The sequence below is a fragment of the Cucurbita pepo genome, chromosome LG08 (assembly GCF_002806865.2).
Source record: "Cucurbita pepo subsp. pepo cultivar mu-cu-16 chromosome LG08, ASM280686v2, whole genome shotgun sequence".
Classification (NCBI taxonomy): Eukaryota; Viridiplantae; Streptophyta; class Magnoliopsida; order Cucurbitales; family Cucurbitaceae; genus Cucurbita; species Cucurbita pepo.
Window position 1 is genome coordinate 3,502,958 of NC_036645.1, and position 23,339 is coordinate 3,526,296.

Consider the following 23,339-nt stretch of genomic DNA (forward strand, 5'->3'; position numbering starts at 1 on the left):
AGATAATTTTTTTTTAAATTTTTAAATAAAGAGTCTAAATTAATTTATTTATAATTAACATTTTTTTTGTAATGAAAAATTTAAATGGATGGATTTATAAAAATTAAGATTTAAATTAATTAATGTAATTAATTTCGAAATTTCAAGACAATTAATGTAAAATCATATTAATTAAATGATGACGTAATTAAATTATTTTTGAGGTAAAATAAGATTTTTTATGAGAATTTTTTAATCCAAAAGAAAAAAAGAAACCGATTCAGACTCCTTTGATATAAATTTCTGCCCACCGGGACGAACCATCCCGGCTAAGCAAAACCCGCTCACCGTCGAACTTCTCTCCCTGCACGGTTCCACCGATTGATTGCCTTCTGCCATGGAGTTTCCGTACATGGAAGCTGTTGTTGGTACTCATTTTTCTTCACCTACTTCTTTGTTTCTGTTCATGTTTATGCAAGTAATCTTTTCGTTTTCTTGTTTAGATGCTCGATGCTCGATGTTTGGTTTTTGATTTTGTGTTTTCGTTATCGCTTGTTTTTCTTGGTTACCTCGATGATCATGACGCCTGTTAGATCTGCTGAGCTTTGATATGTATTTGTATGTTGTAACTTTTGGATTCTTTCGAGAATGTTGGATTCTTTTTTTTAATGTTTTGTTAGGGTTTTACGTTTGTGTTCTTGATGTTAAGGGTTTAGGCATTGGAAATGATTTGGAATGGCATGTTGTAAGTTGAATTAGTGATTGGGAAAATAATGGTTGTATGGTTTTGCATGGTCGAATTGTAATGTTTTCTCCCTCAGTTCATAGAATGGGACTGCGTCAATTTGATTTCGAAATGAGTCTTATATCGCATGTTAAGGGTTTAGGCATTGAAAATGATAGTTGCATTAGAATTGAGCGAATCTTTGAAGAGAAGAAAAAGAATTTAGGCAATGAAAATGAGTCTTACATCGCATGTTAAGGGTTTAGGCATTGAAAATGATACTTGTATTAGAATTGAGCGAATCTTTGAAGAGAAGAAAAAGAATTATACATGCGTGAATCTCTGTCATGTAGTTTTACTTCTCTATTAGTTGTCAGAACAGAGGGGGTCAGTTTATTGAAGAGGAAACGAATGAAGTAACTGATTTTTTTTATGCATGTATTTTTATCCTCAGGCTTCATGATATTGATGTATTTTTTCGAAACTTATTTGGATCTTCGGCAACATGCTGCTCTGAAACTGCCTACTCTTCCAAAAACTCTTGAAGGAGTTATAAGCCAAGAGAAATTTAAAAAATCCCAGGCCTACAGTCTTGATAAAAGGTTTGAAAGTCATACTTTGTTAAACTTCCCCTGAACTTGAAGTATTGCCCCGATTTATTCTGGTGATTAATTTTTATAACACGTGCCTCTTGTCTTTCAGCCACTTTCATTTTGTTCAGGAGTTTGTAACTATAGTGATGGATTCTTCAATACTGTTTTTTGGAGTACTTCCATGGTTTTGGAAAGTGAGCAATTAAATTTCATGAGTGAATTCATTAATTCAAGTTTTTCCTTTACTAACGTTGAAAATTTCATATTGTCCACTATTGCAATCACGTGCAGAAATCTGGAGAGTTTGTTGTGTTGGTTGGCCTCAATGCTGAAAACGAAATTCTCCACACACTTGCGTTTCTAGCTGGGGTCATGATTTGGTCACAGGTATGCTCCCAAGTAATTTTTAATATCCATGTTTTAGAAGTAGAGAAGTTATTTTGCTTTAATCTGATTTGCCTTTGAAGACCTTGATTCATATAGTTTTATCTCCATGTATTAGATAGAGCGGCATAACCTGTTTACATACAGTATGAAATTGTATGCTGCTACTCATCATTCTGACACTACCATATTGGGTTTGGAAATTGTGGAAAATTATATTTCTTGATTGACTGTAGCAATGGAAACTTGCTAGATGCATTTAAATTGAAGTTCAAACTCAGTATGTAGTGCATTTAAAAGTAATTTCAAACTCAGTATGTATTTTCTTTTTCAATTATTATTTTGCATGTGTAGATCTAGACGGTGGACATGAATCAGAGAAATTCTGCTAACTTGAAATGGAAAGAAAGAAATGAAAGAGTCTCAATGACAAGGATAGACCTTGCTAGGAAGTGTTAGAAATAGTTAAATTTCAATGTTCACTTTAGAGTTTTTTTATTTTTATTATTATTTTTTAATTTTTAAAATCTCCTTACGTTTGGAATTATGCCCCTAGTGTATTTTGTATGGGGTTGGATGTTTTTTACTAATGTCTAGATTGCTTGTTTTTGAAATTCTAAATATTTTCATTTATAGATTAAACTTGTGATATTTATGATTTGAAGTTGGTTTACAGTGATTGTTTGTTTGGACTGGTTTGCAGATCACGGGCCTACCATTTTCTCTCTACTCAACTTTTGTGATTGAATCCCGCCATGGTTTCAATAAAGTATGTAATTTGTCTGAACATGATAACTCCCTAACTTCGTGAGATATCCAATTTTATTTTGTACTGGGCAATTATTTTTCCCGTGGCATTCCACTAAAAGCATTTGGAAGTTTTCAATGATGTCCAGTCTACTTCCTTATTATTGTTTTAATGCTGTATTATTTAATTCTCTTCTACAGCAAACAATATGGTTATTCTTCAGGGATATGATTAAAGGGATTTTGTTGTCTGTCATACTTGGCCCACCAATTGTGTCTGCAATCATTATAATAGTACAGGTAAACTTATGTGAGTTATCATACAGAAGAGTGTTATTGTAAATTTATTTTATCTGGAGTTCTTTTGCTTTCTCTATTTTCCACTTCACTTCATCTACTCCATTGTTTCTGTATTAATTTTCCTTATATCTTTCTTTCATAATATGCAAGGACTAATAATATCTGTTGAATTGTATACAGAAAGGAGGACCGTACCTTGCCATCTATCTTTGGGCGTTTATGTTTACATTATCTCTTGTGATGATGACCCTTTATCCCATTCTTATAGCCCCTCTTTTCAACAAATTTACCCCTGTGAGTATCCAAACTGTGTAATTTGATCAAAGCTTCTAGTGACTAGATAGTTGTGTGTGTGTGTGTGTGTGTCTTTTTTTTTTTTGTTCAGTCGTCCCACCTTAATGCTCTGTGAAAATAGCTACCTGCAGGTGATCTCAGGGAGAAGATTGAGAAACTTGCTTCCTCCCTCAAGTTCCCACTGAAGAAGCTGTTTGTTGTTGATGGATCGACGAGGTCAAGTCATAGCAACGTAAAACTCTTGACCACCAAATTCTATCTTGCCTACTTTAGATAATTTCTGATTGCACATTTACTTGTGTTTTGATAAATTATCGATATCGGTTCCTTCTTTTTTCCTGCGTTATCAATTGGCAATTAAGAGGATTATTCAGAGAGTGATTTGGAACTTTTATATTTTTTATTTCTAATGCATAATTCCTCTGGCGTTGTTTTTCACTATGGTCTCAGTCAAATTACTGCTTTTCATGCAGGCTTACATGTATGGTTTCTTCAAAAACAAGAGAATTGTCCTTTATGATACATTGATTCAACAAGTAAGTTGAAATGTCGTGGACATCTTTTATCATATTATTGCCTTTACTTGCTGAACTTATTTTTGTACAGAACCTTGTACGGTGTATTTTAATATGTATACGGGATTTTTCACTTGCCTAATAACTTCATATTTTCTTCCCATTCTGTTTATCAGTGCAAAAATGATGAGGAAATTGTTGCTGTTATAGCACATGAGTTGGGGCATTGGAAGCTAAATCATACGATGTATTCATTCATTGCTTTACAGGTATATTGCTTTGTTGAAAACACTGTAAAACATCAGTTTGAAATCTGGCACGAATGTGTGTGTGGAAACCTCAACTTGTTCTCTCCTTATTGAACTTGTGAGCAGATTCTTACACTTTTGCAATTTGGGGGATATACCTTGGTGAGGAATTCCAGCGATTTGTTTAGAAGTTTTGGGTTTGATACTCAGCCAGTGCTTATTGGACTCATCATATTCCAGGTAGTGATAAAATAGAACGTTGAATTATATATCTAAAGTTGACATGCTATGCCATCCCTACTTACTGATGTATTTTGCTTTTCTACTATATTCATGTGTAGTTCAAATTTTTCTTCGGCTAGATTTTTGCTTCTACATCTTCTTGATACTTCTTGCCACCTTGACTTCCGAAGTTTTGGGTTTGATACTCAGCCAGTGCTCACTGCATTTCCACTATCAACTGCTTCATTTTTTTTTTTTTTTCCATTTGAAGGTTACCGTTAAATTTTTCATTCTGGAGGAATACTTACGACCCTATGCAAATGAATCAGATCACTCCAGTGGCAATAACCTTTAAAACACATTAAAATGCTGTATAAAACCGAAAAATGTTGTAAATATGAAAAATGAGATGGAATTTATTTTTAAGAGAAATTTCAATGTATACCCTTACGTTTCCTTGCCATTGGATGTGCAGCACACTGTGATACCTCTTCAGCATCTGGTAAGCTTTGGTCTCAACCTTGTGAGCCGATCTTTCGAGTTCCAGGTATGTCTTATACACTTGCGGCTACAGTATTCTGTTAACCATCTCTATCTGTAGGTAAGAGGGTTTTGATCTTCAAATACCTGTTCTTCTTTGAACAAATGCAGGCTGATGCCTTCGCAAAGAAACTCGGTTATTCTGCACCTCTTCGTGCTGGTCTTGTCAGACTACAGGTTATTATTATCTACAGTTTCCATCCTATGCTGTGACTTTTGATTATGATCATCTCTTTCCTTCCTGTATTAATACTGCATTGTAGCAGACATCGGTAAATTGGTTTCCAAAGGATAATGTTGGCTCCATCATCTTTACCTTCTTATTTGAGCATTTGAATTTTATTTGTCATATTCGCATATTATTATATTCATAACATAGAAGGACTTATGAAAAAAGTTATCTGACGTATTAACGCATTCTTAAACTTTGGCGATATAATCATATACAGTAGACTAACAAAAATTTGCATTTCAGGAGGAAAATTTGTCTGCGCTGAATACAGATCCCTGGTATTCTGCTTATCACTATTCTCATCCTCCACTAGTTGAAAGATTGGCTGCACTCGACCAAGCGGATAAGAAAGAAGAATGATAGCCAATCGTGCTCATTATATTGTATCTACCAAGGTGATTTGACGTTCTACACTATCTGATTGACTTTGTTAGGCGAGGGGTAGGGGAAGAGATGAGAGAATGAATTTCCCCAAAGGAAGAGGGAGGCATGATTGTTCTTAGTTTTACCCCCAAAAAGTTCTTTTTTTCTCTATATTTTTTCTTGTTATTGACCTAACTACCGTGAAGCAAACGAGCGAGAAACTAGCAACGAATATCATATTTGTCAATCTGTATGAACTCGATCTGACTCTTTCGGATAGCATTTGTGAGGTAGAATTATGTTCTTATTTTTATCATAAGAAGTGTAATTCTGCTGACAATATGCAATTTTGTCTATACTTGGTTGCATTCTGTGTCCCTTGAATCCTAATTTCAGTATCAGATGTAGTTTAATTCTTAAATGGTCTCGTATAGTTCAACCAGTCAAGGCATTATGAATTGACCCGACCCTGCAATGCCGTTCGAGATTAGAATTGGTGGGTCAAGAAGAATGTGCAGGTTGATAACTTCATACTCTTTGCAAAGCTTCAGAGTACAAACTAATCTTATCTACTTGTGCAGGTTGATAATTTTGCAAAAGCTCGTCTTGGCAGGTCAATGTATACATTATAAATCAAATTAAGAGATTAGAATGTGTGGATCAATATTAGGAATGCATTAATTTATACCTTTTACGAAGCTTCAGTATTCAAATCTTATTTATAAATGCAGGTCGATACTTTTGCAAAAAAAAAAAAAGCTCTTTTAGGCAGGTCAATGACGGAACAATTATGCTTTAATATTTAAACCCTTCTCTTGTTAAGATGAGTTGATTTTTTTTAGACTAATCTTGATATCAAGTATTTGGTATGAACGTTTATTGTGAAGAAGACATACAACATATCATGATTCATAGACTTCTCTACGGCTCTATTGGATCCTTTCATCATCTCTATACATTGACAAACAAGCTGCTACACTGGTAATTGTCAATCAAATCACGGTTTTAGGCTTTTAATCCTTTCTTTTCTGGATAAATAATTTCTTCTATGCTTTTAATCCTTTCTTTTTGTGGATTAAAATCATTTCTTCTATGCAGATTTTGTAACGGTCCAACCTACTACTAGTAGAGATTGTCTCTTTGTGCTTCCTCTCAAGGTTTTTAAAATGCGTTTGTTAGGGAGAGATTTTCACACCTTTATAAAGAATGTTTCGTTCTCCTCTCGACCCGATGTAGGATCTCACAATCCACCTTTATAAGGAATGCTTCGTCCTCGCTGACACTTGTTCCAATCGATGTGAGATCTCACAGATTTCTTGCACTAGAGATGGAGCTATCTCGTTTTCTCTACAAGGTATTTCCACTCACCCTTTTGTTAAAGTTCGTTTGATTTTTTCACAGGAATATGACACAAGCTCCTTCAGCACCAAGGTGAGTATCATTCCTTCCATTTCGATAAAGTTTATAGCTTTTTCTAAGAATATAACATGAATTTCTTTAATTCATTAGCCCTATAGTGGGTAGTACTCAATGTTGATTCTCATGGTATTTTTTCCGCTTTAAGTTCAAAAAGTAGAGACACTTTGCATTTTTAAATTAAAATTAATAATCATCTTTCAACTAACCTCGTCTTTTAGTCTTTGTTGATGTGTAAAATGGTATTCTTTAATATTTCTTTTATCTTCTATAAAATATAAATAGTTTAGAATATTCAGCCTTTAATATTATTGGGGTTAAAATTAGTGGCATTAGAGCACAGAGGCATTAGTTGATGGCTTCCACGTGCACAATCCATAGTTAACTTGCATGCATGTGCATTTATAGTATGGAAACAAAAATATGTCAGGTTTTCTTGCTTTTATGGTAGTGCTTATAATTTTATATGGTAACGATGTGAATAGTCATAGTTCATTTATTTATTTTAAAATCTTCTCATGTGTGCATACCTACCCATTTATAACATTAATGAAATACAAACAAATTTTTTTTACAAATTTAAGTCGAAATTTCATAAATAGTTGAAAGAACGTGACTATTTAGCAAGTCATTCTTTGTCTATATTCTTGAATGTTTACGTCACATTCAATTTTGGAACCTTTCCATTTTTTTTATTTCTTTTTTATTTTTTATTTTCTTTTTCTCTATTCTCTTTTGCCGAGGTAAAACATATTTTTTCTCATTCATCTATCTATTTTCGAATGGTGAACAATGTATTTTTTGTGTCTTGCAGCTTTTCTCCTCCCTCATGCTGATTCACGTCTTTTTGTATTAACTCGATATTCAAATCAATTCCTTTATGCAAATAGAAGAGGGCATAGGCTACGTTCGGTAAATATCTTCACCCTATAAATTACTTTTATTATTGTTATCTTTTAAATGTTATGTTTTCGTGGGAGTAAAAATATGATTTTGATTGTACTAGCTAGCCATTCTTTATCTATATCTTTGAATGTTTATCGTCACTCACGTTCAATTTTGGAACCTTTTCATTTTTTCTATTCCCTTGGATTTTTTTTTTTCTTTTTCTCTATTCCCTTTTGACGAGGTAAAACATATTTTTTCTCATTCATTTATCTACTCTTGAACCGTAAACAATGTTTTTTTTTTGTGTTTTGCAGCTTTGCTCTTCTCCTTCATGCTAATTCATGTCTTTTTGTATTAACTCGATATTCAAATCAATTCCTTTATGCAAATAGAAGAGGGCATAGGCTATGTTCGGTAAATATCTTCACCCTATAGATTACTTTTATTATTGTTATCTTTTAAATGTTATGCTTTTGCCATCCTATTTTTGTTGCTTCATTACTTTGCCTTTTTATTTTGAGTTGACAATCCATTTTTCTTATAAATCCAAAATACATTATTTTTGGAATTTTCCAAAACTAGAAGTAAAAAATTAAATGCTTTAAGCAATTAATTAAAATTATTTTTTACTCATATAAACATAAAAAAAAAGGATTTAATTAATATACAAATTTAGAACTTTATTGGTTATATTTCATTTCTTTATTTAACATTAACTATATCCATCTCCCTTATTAAATTCAAAGAATTGTTAGACCTTAGTTAATTTAATTATTTAAATTGCATTACTTTCTTTAAATTAATCATTAGAATATCTTTAGACATTACCTAAAATCATCAACATTTCATCTAAAAGTTGTAATCAATTAGCAAATTAGCAAATCCTTGAGTGGTTACTTTTTGGTCATTTAATTAATTAATACCTATCTTTTTTTTTTTTTTTTTTTTTTTTTTTTTTTTTTTTTTTTTTTTTTTTTTTTTTTTTTTTTTTTTTTTTTTTTTTTTTTTTTTNNNNGTTTTTTTTTTTCTTTTTATATCGAATAATTTATAATTGACCTTATTAGATTTTAAATTTTAGGTCAAATGAATTTAAGTTATTTAAAATTTTTAAATTAAAAATTATTTTCATTTTGCTAAAAATGGTTTTATTATGAACTATTGAAATTAAAAAAAAATTAGTTTTTAAAATTTTAGTTAAAACGTCACCATAGAAAGAATAATATAAGATTGAAGATCGAATATTTTTATAGAACTAGATTGTCGCTATAAGCTAAAATGAATTACAATCTCAATCACATTTTAGACACACTAGACAATCATAACCATCCAACGAAAACTTGTTCGAGACCTTGCCAATGGAAAAATGCCCATGGTTGAGGACACAAGTGAAGTGAATGCTCGAATCCAAAAATCAAAGGAGAGATTAATCATTGGTCTGAATTAATCAACTAGGTGAAGAGATTGAGGTCAAAGCTCGAGGCTCGAGGCGCTTCGAGTCTCAGACATATCTTAGCCAAAATTGAAGTTACGAGTCATCTATGAGAAACTATATTCCTTACGACCTAAAAAGTGATAGATACAAATCATCTATGAGAAACTATATTTTTTATGATCCAAAATGAGATAGATAACATGTAAGACAATATTCATAACACGAGGTTGAATGACTGAATCAAGCAATCGATTCTCTCTTTTATTACCATTAGAAAAAAAAACTTACCTGCCAAAAGAAATAAGAATACAAACAAATGCAAGGTAAGTTAGCTTCCAAACGAGCTTTCATCCAAGTCTCGATCAACCTCCATGTCACCATTACCACCATCACTAGATTCATTCGAATCTAAAATAAATAAAGGTCATACCCAATCTAGGCCGACTCTATGCATATGATGTAAAATTTAATGTTTAAAGGAAGATTGAAGAGGCTTCCTAAAAGATACAAAAGGACTAAGCTCGACCCCCTGATCATAACCCAGCTTTCCAATGTCGAGGATACTTACAACATGAGCCCTAATTAGAGATTGAAAGAATAAAAAACAAAGGGTTGAATGAGAAATAAATAAAGAAATCGGACATAGAAGTGATAGAGGACCCCACAAGACCCCGATGAAGCATAAGCCCATGGTCAACCCATCTTGCAAAGTTTCGCCCTAAAACTTCAAGGTTAATGCAATTCCAGCATCGATTTTGTCGATCTTCTCCAGTTGAAGGGAGATAAGTTCAATAAGTTTCATTTCGTCCATCAAAATTTTAAAGCTTTCTTCAACAATTTTACTAGAATTTTATTGTACCAAACATCAAGCCACGTTTTTTCCCTCCGAACAAATTCAAGGAGATGCAAACACGTTTTTCTGTTCATAAATTGACATACCTTTTCTATTGTTGTAGGATTTTTAATAAACTAACATCCTCATTTATTGGTTTTTTTAATTAAAAAAAAAAGGTTGTAATTAGTTTTTTTTTAATTCTCAAAAACTTTTTTCCCAGTTGACTAAAGTTTCAAAACATTTTTAAAATTAAAATAATAAATAAATTTTAGTCAATTGTACTTAATATTTTTTATTTACTAAAAGAAAAAATATTGTCTAAAATTTCAAAACATTTTTAATTAAAAAAATAAACAAAAAATTATAACTATACTCTTAAACTTTTATATTCATATCCATTAATTCCATATTTATTAAGTCAAGTCAAGTCCATTGCCTAAACTATAATAAATTTAAAAACTTTTATTTTATTTATATAAAAAAAATTAAAAAAAATTAAAAATTAAAAATCCTATTAAATATAATATTCATGTTAAATGTCAAATATATATATATATAAATAGGTTGACTCAGCTTGTTAACTTANATATATATATATATAAAAAAATAGGTTGACTCAACTTGTTAACTTAAAAAAAAAATACAAAACATTATAATTTTAAAAAATTTTAAAAATAAAAATAAAAAATAACTCCCACCAGATCAAAATATTAAAGAATATGAGCGTGTCTATATGATCTGAGAACCCGATTAACTCAAACTGTCGAACCCAAACTATAAGTCAGATTGTTTCCAATTCGAGTTAGATTGAATTTTTAGAACAATTCAACTAGTTGACTTTTTGTTGTCTAGTCAACTTGACGGATGAGAAAACAAGTTTACAACCCAACCTACTTTATTAAGAATATTTAACGTTTGTAACTAATTTAAAAAATAATAATAAAGATTAAAAATTAAAGTTGAAAAGAATTATATTCTTGGGTTTGACAGCTAAGCTAAGCAAAGTGGAGGAGAATGTAAAGTAAGTGGACCTCAGTATCATCAATGGTGGAAAGAAGTACAAAATCCCTTTACTCATAGAGCCTTTAAGCCCACTGTTTTCTTCGATTCCATTTTTCCCTCTTTGCACATTCGCCGGAATCCTCCATTGCTGCCGTTTTCCGATGAGGTCAAGCCGCTTATACTCACTGATTCGCTTTCTTTGATTCCTCTGTTTCTCGATTGAACCTGAAGAAGAAGAAGAAGAAGACGATGTCAATATATGATTCCTCATTCTTTAACACGGCGCTCTCTAAACGGACCTCCATTTTCGGCCTTCATCTCTGGGTTGTAATCGGAATCGTAGTCGGAGCCTTAATAGTTCTCGCACTGTTTCTTCTTTCACTTTGTCTCACTTCTCGCAAGCGGAATCGCCATAAGAACAAAATCCGTTTCCCTAAATCCACAGCCGACCATTCTCCTCCCATTTCGAAAGAAATCCAGGAAATCGTCCATAACGCGGTACCGGATCATCACCACCATGTGCAGCCGGAGATTCATGTCGAGATCGGAAAATTGGAGCATCGAGTTGTTTTCTCTGATAGGCCGTCTAGCGGGGAGAGCAGAGGCGCTGTGAGTGAAACTGCTTCTCTTGGATCTGGTACTGTTGGGCCTGAAGTTTCGCATCTTGGTTGGGGCAGATGGTATACTCTTAGAGAGCTCGAGGCGGCCACTAATGGCTTGTGTGAAGAGAACGTGATTGGAGAAGGTGGGTATGGGATCGTGTATTTAGGCACTTTGGGAGATGGTACAAGAATTGCTATCAAGAACCTCTTGAATAACAGGTGATCTGGTTCACTGATTCTCTGATGTGTTTATCGTTGATTTCTTACTTTGATTTATTTGCTGCTGCAACCTGAGAGTTCCATATGTTCTTAGTTGGGGTTCGTTCTGTTCTGTTTGGTTTCGAGAAAACGAAGCCAATTATATGTTATAACTTAGAAATTGTAGGGAATGTTTCAAACTGTTACAATTTTATGTGTTTTCTGATTTCCCCCCATGTTCTTCTTGGTTTAAAGATCATATAGATACTGAAATTGAACCTATTTGTTACAAGGGGTCAAGCTGAGAGGGAATTTAAAGTCGAAGTTGAAGCAATTGGAAGAGTAAGACACAAGAATCTTGTCAGGCTGCTTGGATATTGCGTTGAGGGTGCATATAGGTACTGTTGATTTTCTCTAAATGCAAGATAGTTTTTGGTGATTCGAACGTATTTTTATGAACTTTTGCTTTCGTTCTTCAGAATGCTTGTTTACGAGTACGTTAACAATGGCAATCTAGATCAGTGGCTTCATGGCGACGTCGGGGATGTGAGCCCCTTGACGTGGGAGATTCGTGTTAACATCATACTCGGAACAGCAAAGGGGTATATACTTGTGTTAATGAGGATTTTAGCTATTGAATCATGTGATTCTACTCATGTTGATTTCCTTTTTGATTTCTATTGTTTAGATTAGCCTATCTTCATGAGGGTCTTGAACCAAAGGTTGTCCATCGTGATGTAAAATCTAGCAACATATTGCTTGATCGTCAGTGGAATGCTAAAGTATCTGATTTTGGGCTAGCCAAGCTTCTTTGTTCCGAAAGGAGCTATGTGACGACTCGTGTAATGGGTACATTTGGGTTAGTTCCTATCTTATAATCGTTTTTTACTTTCTATCGTCCCTTAGATGGAAAGTTAAGTGGTGGTGATGATGTCTACAGCTATGTTGCGCCCGAGTACGCTTGCACGGGAATGTTGAATGAGAAGAGTGATGTTTATAGCTTTGGAATTCTAATTATGGAGATAATTTCTGGGCGGAGCCCTGTTGATTATAGTAGACCTCAAGGAGAGGTTAGTTTATCCTTGCATCTAATGCTGGATTATGATCAGTTCATGCATTTCTCTTCTGCTACTTATTCAGTTTAAGTTAATGTCATAATGGCAGGTGAATTTGGTGGATTGGTTGAAAGCAATGGTTGGAGATAGAAGATCCGAGGAAGTGGTTGACCTCAAGTTGCCGGAGAAGCCTCCTTCCAAAGCTCTAAAACGTGTTCTGCTGGTCGCTCTTCGGTGTGTCGATCCTGATGCTTCGAAGAGGCCGAAAATGGGACATGTCATCCACATGCTTGAGGCAGATAATTTGCTGTCTAATGATGTATGAAGCTTCTGGTTCTCTCCTTTCTCTTTTAAAGATTTATCCAACTCAACCCATCTTTTACTTCTTTGTAGGAATACCGGGTCGGTAAGGATGCTTCTCATTCAACTCAAGGTCATCAACACGGTCTGAGACGAGTTAACCATCAGAAAGACGAAGGAACATGTTCTAATATAAGTGATGGTGACAGTGATGGAAACATTCAACATCCAAGTAGGTGGAGATAATAACGCACCACACTAGCACAATTATATGTCTAACTCTTCAGTTTCATCCATTCTTCGGTTAGGTTGCTTTTCTAATCTTCAAACCAATTAATCTCATTCTTACAGAAGCTATAAGAATCACCCCACATCCGTTCTCGTTAGATATGCAGCGTCTGCTCGGTCTCCTCGAATCCTAGTTGCTTCCTTTCTTGATATTGATTTAACAAAACTTTTCCTCCTGTGAGTATCCAAATTGTCTACACCAAACATTGAAACAACCTTTATGTTTACATTAGGCTCATTCTTACAGAAGCTATAAGAATCACCCCACATCCGCTCTCGTTACATGCTNCAATTATATGTCTAACTCTTCAGTTTCATCCATTCTTCGGTTAGGTTGCTTTTCTAATCTTCAAACCAATTAGACTCATTCTTACAGAAGCTATAAGAATCACCCCACATCCGTTCTCGTTAGATATGCAGCGTCTGCTCGGTCTCCTCGAATCCTAGTTGCTTCCTGTCTTGATATTGATTTAACAAAACTTTTGCTCCTGTGAGTATCCAAATTGTCTACACCGACCATTGAACAGCGTTTATGTTTACATTAGGCTCATTCTTACAGAAGCTACAAGAATCACCCCACATCCCCTCTCGTTAGATATGTGGCGTCTGCTCGGTCTCCTCGAATCCTAGTTGCTTCCTGTCTAAACTCTTGCTCCTTTGAGTATCCAAATTGTCTACACCAAACATTGAAACAGCTTTTATGTTTACATTAGGCTCTNTCTGCTCGGTCTCCTCGAATCCTAGTTGCTTCCTGTCTAAACTTTTGCTCCTTTGAGTATCCAAATTGTCTACACCAAACATTGAGCAGATTTTATGTTTACATTAGGCTCATTCTTACAGAAGCTATAAGAATCACCCCACATCCGCTCTCGTTACGTACTCAGCGTCAGCTCGGTCTCCTTGAATCCTGGTTGCTTTCTGTCTCGATATTGACTTAACAAAGCTTGCTGGGTCACAGAGTTTGATCATCTTTTAGCCCTGTGAGTATCCAAATTGTTTACATTAGGCTGCTCGAAGTTTCATCCTAAGCTGGCTGTTGATGCTTCTGAAAGGATCAATCCTTTGGTTTATCTGCCGCCATACATTGTTCTTTCAAGCACTTTGCCTGCCACTCTTTATCCAATGCTTGCTTTTGGAGTAACTTTATGGAGTTTGGGCCATTTCTTTAACATAATTCTTTCTTTTCTAGTTATTCTTACAGTGTTGTCGGTCTGATTTATAAAGAAGATTTGAATTCCTTTATGGCTGCTAACTCTGTATGCATCCATTTGCAGAGATGGATCCAAGTGTTACCGACATTCTCGACGTTAAGTCGATATATTTATTGACAAATTTGAGGTTATCTCGTTTATAATTCTTTTATATTATTTCTTTTGAGGTAGAAAATTCGAACTTTTTACCTTTTTTGGTCGTTGATACATGTTTTATGCTAGTTGAGTTATGCTCATATTGGTTAGTTTAGATTTATTAAGGTATTTTGTTATGAAGCACGTTTTCTGCAACATGTTAGTGAAGCCAAGAGTTAGCTAATTGGCATGCAATTGGCAAATCTATAAGCACATGAGTTTGCTCGGTTGGTTTTGATTCTGATCGAGAACTAAATTGAACCACTTGATTTTTGTAAAACGAGACCAAACTAGTATCTAGAGGTGCATAACTAAGGGTGATCGAGAATAAATAATTTAGGCACACGTGGAGATGTTCATTTAATCTTTGGGTTCCGTCCAAAAATTTCCATTTAAATGGGAAATGAGAAAAATAGTGGGAGAGATTTTTTCACGACAATTATGAAATCTCACATCGGTAAATATTTCTTATAAGATATGAAAACCTCTTCCCAGGAGATGNCTCACATCGGTAAATATTTCTTATAAGATATGAAAACCTCTTCTCAGTAGATGCATTTTAAAACTATGAGGTTGACAGCGATACATAACAAGCTAAACGAGGTGAGAGATCGAGATTATATTTCTTGTCCCTGACTCTGCCCTGCCTCACTTAATATATCTATATATATATATACACGCCACAACTAGCACAAAGCTAATTTATTATATACTTATATTATATTAGTTGTTGGATGATGAAAGTCTCACGACTAATTTAGGGAATGATAATGGGTTTATAATCAAGGAATACTATCTCGGTTGGTGTGAGACCTCTTGGGGAAGCCCAAAGCAAAACCATGAGAGCTTTTACTCAAAGTGGACAATATCATACCATTGGGGAGAGTCGTGTCCATTTAACATGGTATTAGAGTCATGCCCTAAACTTAGTCGTGTCAATAGGTTGGTAAATTCTCAAATGTCGAACAAAGGACTTCGAAAGAAAGGGAGTCGAGCCTCCTCGAAGGCATAGTAAAAAATGACTGATGTCACGGTCATGCTTGTCTGCACGACAGATGTTCCAGTCTTGCTTGTCCGAGTCGGTTGACAGGGGATGTCACAGTCATGCAACCATGGACAATATCATACCACGATGGAGAGTCGTATTCATATAACATTAGTTTCCTTTTATTTCTTCACTTATTTATTAAATAAATAGATATATAATATTTTAAGTGTGATATACTATTTAGTAATATTGAAATTTAAATCGGTAGAAATTATGTCGGCGGCCAGAATTGAGGTTGAAATAGGATGCAGTTGACGGGGACCGTGAACGCTTCCTCTTCGTGTTCTCCGTATCTGTCAACATCACTACACCATAAAAATTTTGAACAAAATATCTTAAATTTTTATACAAAATATCTTAAATTTTTATAAGTAATTAGGTAATAAAAACATCAATTTGAAATAGGATTTAATTGGTCAACATTTTACCTCTATTGCCCTTTAATAATTCAACAATGAGACGTAAAATCCACACCGTCCAATTCTGGAAGATGTCTAACGGTCACATTTGTATTAATTCCACCAACCAAAGCCACTCAGAATCCGCCACGTTTAATGCTGGAAACCTGTAATCTGTCTGTGAGTAACTTCGCAGTCATTTTAGCGCATTCCCCAACGGAACTAATTCTACATAACGGTCACGGACGGAAAAGAAAACGATCGGTGTTACGTCAACATCCAATCAATTCTCTCCACGTTTCTACTTTTCACACAATCTCCTTAACTCTCCGGTTAGGTTATCGTCGCCTTTATCTTCGAGCTCTTATCCTTTCCACGCGAATTTAACATCACCTGGCTGCGATAATTTCTTGGAAATTTCCTTTTGCCCTCTGGTTTCTGAATCTGGTAGGGGTCGCTCCATCCTTTTTTTTTTTTTTTGAATTATTATGTTTGGTTTAGATCTAAGTTTCGATGTGTAATCTAGGGTTTCATGCTGGCGATTTCTGGAGGGATTTCTTTGTTTTTTTTTCTATTCATACGCTTTGATTGTTCGTAGGTCTACGAATTGGGATTTATATATATATATTTAGCTTAATTTACTTGTAGTTTCTTGGATTCGCTCTAACTTTTGCTATTTCAAGCAGAATACTTNTTGGTTTTTTTTTTTTTTTTTTGGGTGTAAAAATGGATTCTGGAAGTTTTTGCGTATTAGAATGTTCTGAATGTTTTGCGTGTTCTACGTGGAAAATGATTTTGTTTATGCGGTGCAATTTGTTGATATCAGGTGTAGCTTTTAATGAAATTTGTGTTGCTGAATTCAGGATTGGGAAAACCCTTTTTCGCTTAAACTTTTTGCTAGCGAAAATTTGAATGGGTTTTTGGAATAAATTTCANGACACTTTGCTTTATTTGCTTATTTGTCTTTCGAACAACATATTAGTTTTGTAGGACGAGAAATTTAACATTCTATGGGTAAAATTAGCTATTGGGGTTGTTTGCAAGCAGGCCTCTTGGCTGTGTTTAGTGATGTTAGTTGTTGCCGTATCCAGTTGGTTCATCAGGCTCTTACTTCTGCCTTAGATTGGCTTAATTGATCATGCTATGCCTGGAAATTCCATTAAAGGCTTGGTGCACCTGCACCAATTGTATCCGAAACTCTATTACTTGATGATTCCGTGTGATTGTGGCATGATGATGGTTATCTTGACTTTGTTTCCAAATGGAAGCTCATCCATGGATTTTATACATTTTTCAGTTAGTACTATACAATGAGCCGATCACAAGAGCCGCCCCACCGGCTATTCTTTCCTTTCGGGAATCCTTTCCGTGCAAGAACACCCAAGGGTTCAAAATTGAATTCCAAACTTGTTTTTCTTCTAGCCACTTTTGAGGATTCCTTGGCAGAGGGGCTGAGAAAGCTCACTCCGAAATCGGAGAATGACATACTTAGCTTCTCATGGATGGCATTAGCAATGAAGCTGCTTTGCGAAACTCACAAAGATGTAAAAACACTTATAGAAGAGCTTGAGCTCCCTGTGTCTGACTGGGATGAGAAATGGCTAGATGAGTACCTGGACATCAGTTTGAAATTACTTGATATATGCAATGATTTTAGCTCTGAGCTCTCACAGTTGAATCAGGGTCATCTGGTACTCCGGTGTGCCTTGCACAATCTGGCGTCTACATCTTCGAACCAGTTTGTTCATGCTCGTTCTTCGTTAGATGGATGGAATCAACATATTAGTAACAGAACCTCCAGAGTTAAGAGCCATTCTCCTATTTTGGACCGTCTTAAGGAATCGCTTGATCTTCCGAAAGTTCAGAAGAACTCAGCTAAAGGCAAGGTTTTGATGCATGTAATGTATGGAGTGAAGGTGGTGACTCTGTTTATTTGCAGTGTTTTAGCTTCTGCTTTCGCGGGTTCGTCCGTAAGTTTGTTATCCATCAATATTCCGGATACATATAGATGGGCTCAAGCTTTTACTGAATTACAGAAAAATGTAAATTCCAGTGGAAGATCTACTGTATGGAGAGAGCGTGATGCAGTGGATGAGAGTGTTAAAAAATTGCATTCCATGATTCAAGGAAATGTGGATGGCGGCATGAAAGGACAAGAATTCCAGAATCTGGTTGTAGATTTGGGGAGGGAGGCAGAAAAGCTTACACAAGGTGTTGATCATCTTACTAAACAAGTGGATGAGTTTTTTCACATTGTTTTATCCGGACGAGATGCATTGCTTTCAAATCTTAGAGAAAGTGAGACGGTACTCGATCAGGGATCGGGGGAGCTGCGTATAAGGCAACTGTGACGGAGTTCGAGCTTGTTCCTTTATATAAAAGGGTTAAACTGGTTATTTTCTTATCTTTTAATTTGCTAATGTACAATATCTTGCTTGCTTGTCATAGTATAGCCTGTGCAGTAATAATGCGTTATGTTATCGTACTGTTACTGTGGTTTGATCGTGTAATGTTCTGTGGAATGAGAAAGAAATGGAAAAGTATATCGGTTTCAAGTAAAAGGCTCACCCCATTTCAGCTTTTTCTTTACCTTTCGTACAGTAATTAACTTCATTACTAATTCTTTCTGCTCAGTTTCTACCTTGTTAATATCATATGCTGAAATGATGAATCCATAAGTTAATTTATGTATTTTGTGAGTGTTTCTGTATTGAATTGTTTTTGATATGTGGATACTATGCTGTATGGGCTGTATGGAGTTGGAATAGGAGCTTACTTAAATCATCTTGCAGTTCTTTGGCACATGATACTATTTAACCTCTGTAAAAGCTTGCTGTCTGAACAATGTAGTGAAGATGTTGATAATATCACATACTATTTTTACAGCTATTGGATTATGATCTCATGTCTCTTGATCTTTGTTAACTGATGTAGCGACAGAAGGAAAAACGATCAGAAGGTTTTCCTGCACTGCAGAAATCTAGAACGCCAGCCCTGTCGGTGAACATTTGCGAGTTTGGCTGTAACAGCCCAAGCCCATCGCTAGCAGATATTGTCTTCTTTGGGCTTCCCCTTTCAAGCTTCCCCTTTCAAGCTTCCCCTCAAGGTTTTTAAAACGCGTCTACTATGGAAAGGGTCTAGTCCTACTCCGACCAATGCCTCGCTCTGTTCCTTTCAAGCTTCCCCTCAAGGTTTTTAAAACGCGTCTACTATGGAAAGGGTCTAGTCCTACTCCGACCAATGCCTCGCTCTGTTCGGTGACTGGCTTTGATACCATTTGTAACAGTCTAAGCCCACCGCTAGCAGATATAGTCCTCTTTGGGCTTTCCCTTTCGAGCTTCCCTTCAAGGTTTTTAAAACACGTTTACTATGGAGAGGGTCTAGCCCCTACTCCGACCAGTGTCTCGCACCATCGGGTGACTGGCTCTGATAACCATTTGTAATAGCCCAAGCCCACCGCTAGCAGATATTGTCCTCTTTGGACTTTCTCTTTCGGGCTTACCCCTCAAGGTTTTAAAACGCGTCTGCTAGGGAGAGGTTTCCACACCCTTATAAGGAATGCTTTGTTCTCCTCTCCAACCGATGTGGGATCTTATAGTACAAATTGGCACTAGGTTTGTGAATTGTACGTATTGGTTGTATCCTTCTCGTACCTTAAGTTTTTCTTTTATTTTCACTATTCTTAGTTTTTGGAAAATAGCTTCCTCGACTTGTTGGTCTGAAAGGAGAACCAGTTCGATACATGTCAATTATGATGGCATTTAATGGGGTTGTACATTCTACTATATTAATTTGAACTGTGCTGGAAAGCTAAAATACACAGCATACTGAATGCTTTTAGATAGATTTTAATTCTTACAGTAACAATATACTGACTTGAATATAGCTTTTGTTGTTCACAGCAAGAAATCTTCAAGCATGACTGAATTGATATGAGCATTTTTTCAACTCCACTGCATCAATTGGTATATTATCCTCTGGAAATCTGCATGTTGTAATCTTCTCGGCCCCCTGATCGGGTAACAGACTGCACGGTGGAGGTGTAACATTGCTCGTTATTCCCTCCACATCGGTGCAAGTCCATGGCTGTTTCTTGGCCTTTGCTGCCAAGCTGATTGTCACATTGGAAATGCAGATACCTGTAAATGTGTCACCTGAAATTCCCTCCAATCTTGCTGCCATTGTGGCGTTTTCGACGACCATGTCCCTGTAGTTGATTCCTTGAATTACAGGCAATGCGTGGGGATCGTAATTCTCATCGGCATGTGACCCGTAATCGCCAGTCATCCAAAATGCCCATTTCATGGTATGCATTGTCATCCTCCTTACATATATGTCTTTTACATATCCTCCCCTTCCTATGCCTGTTTTGATCCTGACCCCAGATTCAGAATCAACGGCTACTATGTCTTCTGCTCGGACATCTTCGATTCCACCCGACATCTCGCTCCCCAGTGCAATGACAGCACTTGTCGGGGAAACGCACGTGAGCCTTCTGATTACCAATTGCTTAGTTGGCCATCCAAATCTTATGCCATACTCGTCCCAGCCGCTCTTGACAGCTACACAATCGTCTCCAGATATTATGTAACAATCCTCAATTCTAACGTTTGTGCAGGAATCTGCAGAATAAAGTGAGTCATTGGTATTGAAAGACGTATATGTCTTGAGAAAGTTGGTTTGGGATACAAACCGGGGTTGATGCCATCGGTATTCGGGGATCGAACAGGAGCGATAATCGTGATCCCTTGAATAAGAACATTGCTGTACAACATTTGCAAGTGAATCAAATCATGTAGTGTTGGATTTCTGTACATATTTCTCTATGGAATAACTAATTGATTATACCTGCTGTAAACAGGATGAACATTCCAAGCTGGAGAATTTAGCAGGGTCAGATTCGATATCTGTATGCCGCTGGAATACATGATCTCGATCAAGTATGGTCGGGTGTACTTAAGCTTATTCTGATGAAACAGCTGCCACCAGCGATCGCCTTGACCATCAATAGTGCCATTGTTTCCTGATGTACATTAGGTGGAACTCGAACGTTCAGTCACAGATCAAGAAAAATGAGACACGAGACAGGCTCTAGTAGAGGTACGCTTACCTGTGATGACAACATCAGTGAGATTTGTTCCAAATATTAAACTGATGTACCTTCCCCCTGATGTGTCCCTTCCATGACCGTAGGATGGCAATGGTTCGATCACCGGCCACTCGTTCAGATCCTATTGAAGTAGTTGAAAATCAGTCTTAAGCTATAAATGAGTCGAGACGATTCGACTGATCAAATTTAGATAATTGTTCGCACTCGTGGGGATGAACCTTGAGCTTAGAGAGTTCGTTACCCCCACTTTTTGACTAATCACTTCAGTTTCTTAAAGTCTTTACCTTAATGACAACATCAAACTTACCCCCATCTACCATAACAGCCCCTCATCTAAAAACTCAATATCTCTCCTAGTCATACCTTCAACTTAATGGTAATTTAATATATTATTAAATTCGGAAGTTGTGAATTCAAACCCATTTGAAGCTATGACCTCTCGAGCATAGTGAATTTTACGGGAATGAGGAATTTGAACCTCTAACCTCCCGAACAAAGTGAATTTTACGGGAGGGAGGAATTTGAACCTCTAACCTCCCGAACAAAGTGAATTTTACAGGTGGGAGGAATTTGAACCTCTAATCTCCTGAACAAAGTGAATTCTACGGGGGAGGAATTGAACCTCTAACCTCTCGAACAAAATGAATTCTATAGGAAGGAGGAATTTGAACCTCTAACCTCCCGAACAAAGTGAATTTTATGGAAATGACGAATTTGATCCTCTAACCTCTTAAACCTAGATTTTCAGGAAAATAGAATTTGAAACTCTAACCTTCCAAACAAAATGAATTTCACGAGAATGAGGAATTTGAACCTTTAGCCTACCGTACATAACGAATTCGACCCATATCAAGAGTAGAGTCCTATGAATTGTGGAAGCAAAAGGCATCAACAATTGAAACTCATTGTTATCAACACTATTTACTCTCATTTTTATCCTTATTTAAAATTTTATTTTTTAAAATTAAAAAAAATAAAATAATAATAAAAATAAAATAGGGAACAAATTCACGTGATGCTGCAACTCTATTGTAAATATTTTTAACAAATTTGGATCTAGTAACACATCACTCGTGAACTAATATATAAATTATATATATATATTTTAAAATTTTAATTTTTAATTATTATTATTATTATTATTTTCATTTTTTTAAATTCAACCCCAATAAAAAAAATAAAATATTTAAATTTAGAGGAAAATAAAAGGTTATTTATTTCTACCTGAGAAGCGAGAAGAACAGCATCCTGATGAAGAAACAGAGTGAAATGACTAGTAAGGTTGAAGCTGCCGGTGAGCCACCTCCCCGCCGGCACATACAGCTGAGCGCCGCCGTCCCCGGCGTACTGGCTCAGCCGCTCCACCGCCGCCTTAAACGCCTTCGTATTCGACGTCTCGCCGTCGCCAACGCCGCCGAAGTCCGTTATTGAAGCAGTGTGAGCTCTGCAACTTATGGCGCCATATTCAATCCCATTGTCCTCTAAAATCCTCACCTTTCTTCCCTCAACTTCTCCCATCAACGCCGCCGCCGCCGCCGCCAAAACAAGTACCAAAAACGTCATTTTCACCGGCTGTGAGAACAAGAACAGCATTTTAAATTTATTCAAAACTCCAAAAAAATTATAAAAAATTTAAAAAAAGGTTGCAAGAATTTATTCAAAATGCAAAAATGGGAAATGGGTCGGTGGATTTGAAGCTAAAAGGCATTAAAAATGGAAGCTTTTTTGAAGAGAGGATAATGAAGGAAGCCATTGGAGAAGGTTCTTGCTTTTCTTACATGAGCTTTAATGGGGTTTTTGCAGAGTTCCTCCATTGGCATGATTTCAGAGAGAAACTGAGCTTTTTTGGGGAAGGTGTGAGTGTGAGAGAGAGGAGGGAATGATTGGGTATTTTTATAGAATGATTTTGATGTTAATAAAGAATTTGTTTGGATAAATTTTTTAATTTGAGAATATTTCTATAAATAATTACCTACTTAATCAAATACAAAATCAACACTAATATTTTCGAAATTGTGAGATTTCATATTGGTTGAAGGGAGAACCAAACACTTGTTATAAGGGTGTGAAAACCTCTCCCTAACAAACGCGTTTTACAATCGTGAGGTTGACGACGATACGTAACGGGCTAAAACAGACAATCTCTGCTAGCAATGGACTTGAGACTATTACAAATGGTATCAGAGCAAGTCATCGAGTTGTATGCCTGTACTGGCCTCCTAAGGGATGTGGATTGTGAGATCTCACATCGGTTGGAGATGAAAACAAAACAACTGTGAG

The 23,339-nt window shown here is 35.8% G+C and overlaps 4 protein-coding genes and 1 long non-coding RNA gene across 5 annotated transcripts; 4 read left to right on the forward strand and 1 right to left on the reverse strand.

The window, feature by feature from the left end:
• Positions 1-257: 257 nt before the first annotated feature.
• LOC111801144 (CAAX prenyl protease 1 homolog) lies at positions 258-5,531 on the forward strand. The gene is made up of 14 exons (XM_023685136.1): positions 258-407; positions 1,158-1,305; positions 1,406-1,490; positions 1,588-1,683; positions 2,384-2,449; positions 2,629-2,727; positions 2,908-3,021; positions 3,143-3,253; positions 3,495-3,557; positions 3,713-3,805; positions 3,911-4,024; positions 4,482-4,553; positions 4,658-4,723; positions 5,022-5,531. Exons 1-14 carry the CDS (start codon positions 377-379, stop codon positions 5,136-5,138), a joined length of 1,275 nt encoding a protein of 424 aa, XP_023540904.1. The 5' UTR covers positions 258-376; the 3' UTR covers positions 5,139-5,531.
• An 856-nt stretch (positions 5,532-6,387) lies between these two features.
• Positions 6,388-7,933, forward strand: LOC111801056. The gene is made up of 3 exons (XR_002816073.1): positions 6,388-6,495; positions 7,372-7,469; positions 7,760-7,933. It is a non-coding gene; the product is annotated as an uncharacterized LOC111801056 (long non-coding RNA).
• Positions 7,934-10,726: 2,793 nt separating this feature from the next.
• Positions 10,727-13,874, forward strand: LOC111800475 (probable serine/threonine-protein kinase At1g01540). Its single transcript, XM_023684182.1, has 8 exons — positions 10,727-11,535; positions 11,808-11,912; positions 11,994-12,116; positions 12,203-12,373; positions 12,455-12,584; positions 12,679-12,888; positions 12,963-13,177; positions 13,491-13,874. Exons 1-7 carry the CDS (start codon positions 10,964-10,966, stop codon positions 13,113-13,115), a joined length of 1,464 nt encoding a protein of 487 aa, XP_023539950.1. The 5' UTR covers positions 10,727-10,963; the 3' UTR covers positions 13,116-13,177; positions 13,491-13,874.
• Positions 13,875-16,269: 2,395 nt separating this feature from the next.
• On the forward strand, positions 16,270-18,531 carry LOC111800484 (protein BPS1, chloroplastic-like). The gene is made up of 2 exons (XM_023684199.1): positions 16,270-16,396; positions 17,247-18,531. The coding sequence occupies exon 2, from the start codon at positions 17,260-17,262 to the stop codon at positions 18,298-18,300; it is 1,041 nt and encodes a 346-aa protein (XP_023539967.1). The 5' UTR covers positions 16,270-16,396; positions 17,247-17,259; the 3' UTR covers positions 18,301-18,531.
• A 1,068-nt stretch (positions 18,532-19,599) lies between these two features.
• On the reverse strand, positions 19,600-22,938 carry LOC111801012 (probable polygalacturonase). Its single transcript, XM_023684966.1, has 6 exons — positions 22,838-22,938; positions 22,284-22,631; positions 21,060-21,180; positions 20,798-20,972; positions 20,643-20,713; positions 19,600-20,571 (listed from the first exon to the last, which is right to left on the reverse strand). Exons 1-6 carry the CDS (start codon positions 22,877-22,879, stop codon positions 19,862-19,864), a joined length of 1,467 nt encoding a protein of 488 aa, XP_023540734.1. The 5' UTR covers positions 22,880-22,938; the 3' UTR covers positions 19,600-19,861.
• Positions 22,939-23,339: the final 401 nt, after the last annotated feature.

What these genes read in the sequence shown, in the direction of transcription:
- LOC111801144 (XM_023685136.1), top strand. Translation starts at nt 377, where the DNA reads ATGGAGTTTCCGTACATGGAAGCTGTTGTTG. An exon ending in GGGTCATGATTTGGTCACAG is followed by an intron (nt 1,684 to 2,383) that starts GTATGCTCCCAA and finishes ACTGGTTTGCAG; the next exon opens with ATCACGGGCCTACCATTTTC. An exon ending in CAATCATTATAATAGTACAG is followed by an intron (nt 2,728 to 2,907) that starts GTAAACTTATGT and finishes AATTGTATACAG; the next exon opens with AAAGGAGGACCGTACCTTGC.
- LOC111800475 (XM_023684182.1), top strand. Translation starts at nt 10,964, where the DNA reads ATGTCAATATATGATTCCTCATTCTTTAACACGGCGCTCTCTAAACGG. An exon ending in ATACTCGGAACAGCAAAGGG is followed by an intron (nt 12,117 to 12,202) that starts GTATATACTTGT and finishes TCTATTGTTTAG; the next exon opens with ATTAGCCTATCTTCATGAGG. An exon ending in CGTGTAATGGGTACATTTGG is followed by an intron (nt 12,374 to 12,454) that starts GTTAGTTCCTAT and finishes TGATGTCTACAG; the next exon opens with CTATGTTGCGCCCGAGTACG.
- LOC111800484 (XM_023684199.1), top strand. Translation starts at nt 17,260, where the DNA reads ATGAGCCGATCACAAGAGCCGCCCCACCGGCTATTCTTTCCTTTCGGG.
- LOC111801012 (XM_023684966.1), bottom strand. Translation starts at nt 22,879, where the DNA reads ATGCCAATGGAGGAACTCTGCAAAAACCCCATTAAAGCTCAT. An exon ending in CTGTTCTTCTCGCTTCTCAG is followed by an intron (nt 21,181 to 22,283) that starts GTAGAAATAAAT and finishes CTACTTCAATAG; the next exon opens with GATCTGAACGAGTGGCCGGT. An exon ending in CACTGATGTTGTCATCACAG is followed by an intron (nt 20,973 to 21,059) that starts GTAAGCGTACCT and finishes AATGTACATCAG; the next exon opens with GAAACAATGGCACTATTGAT.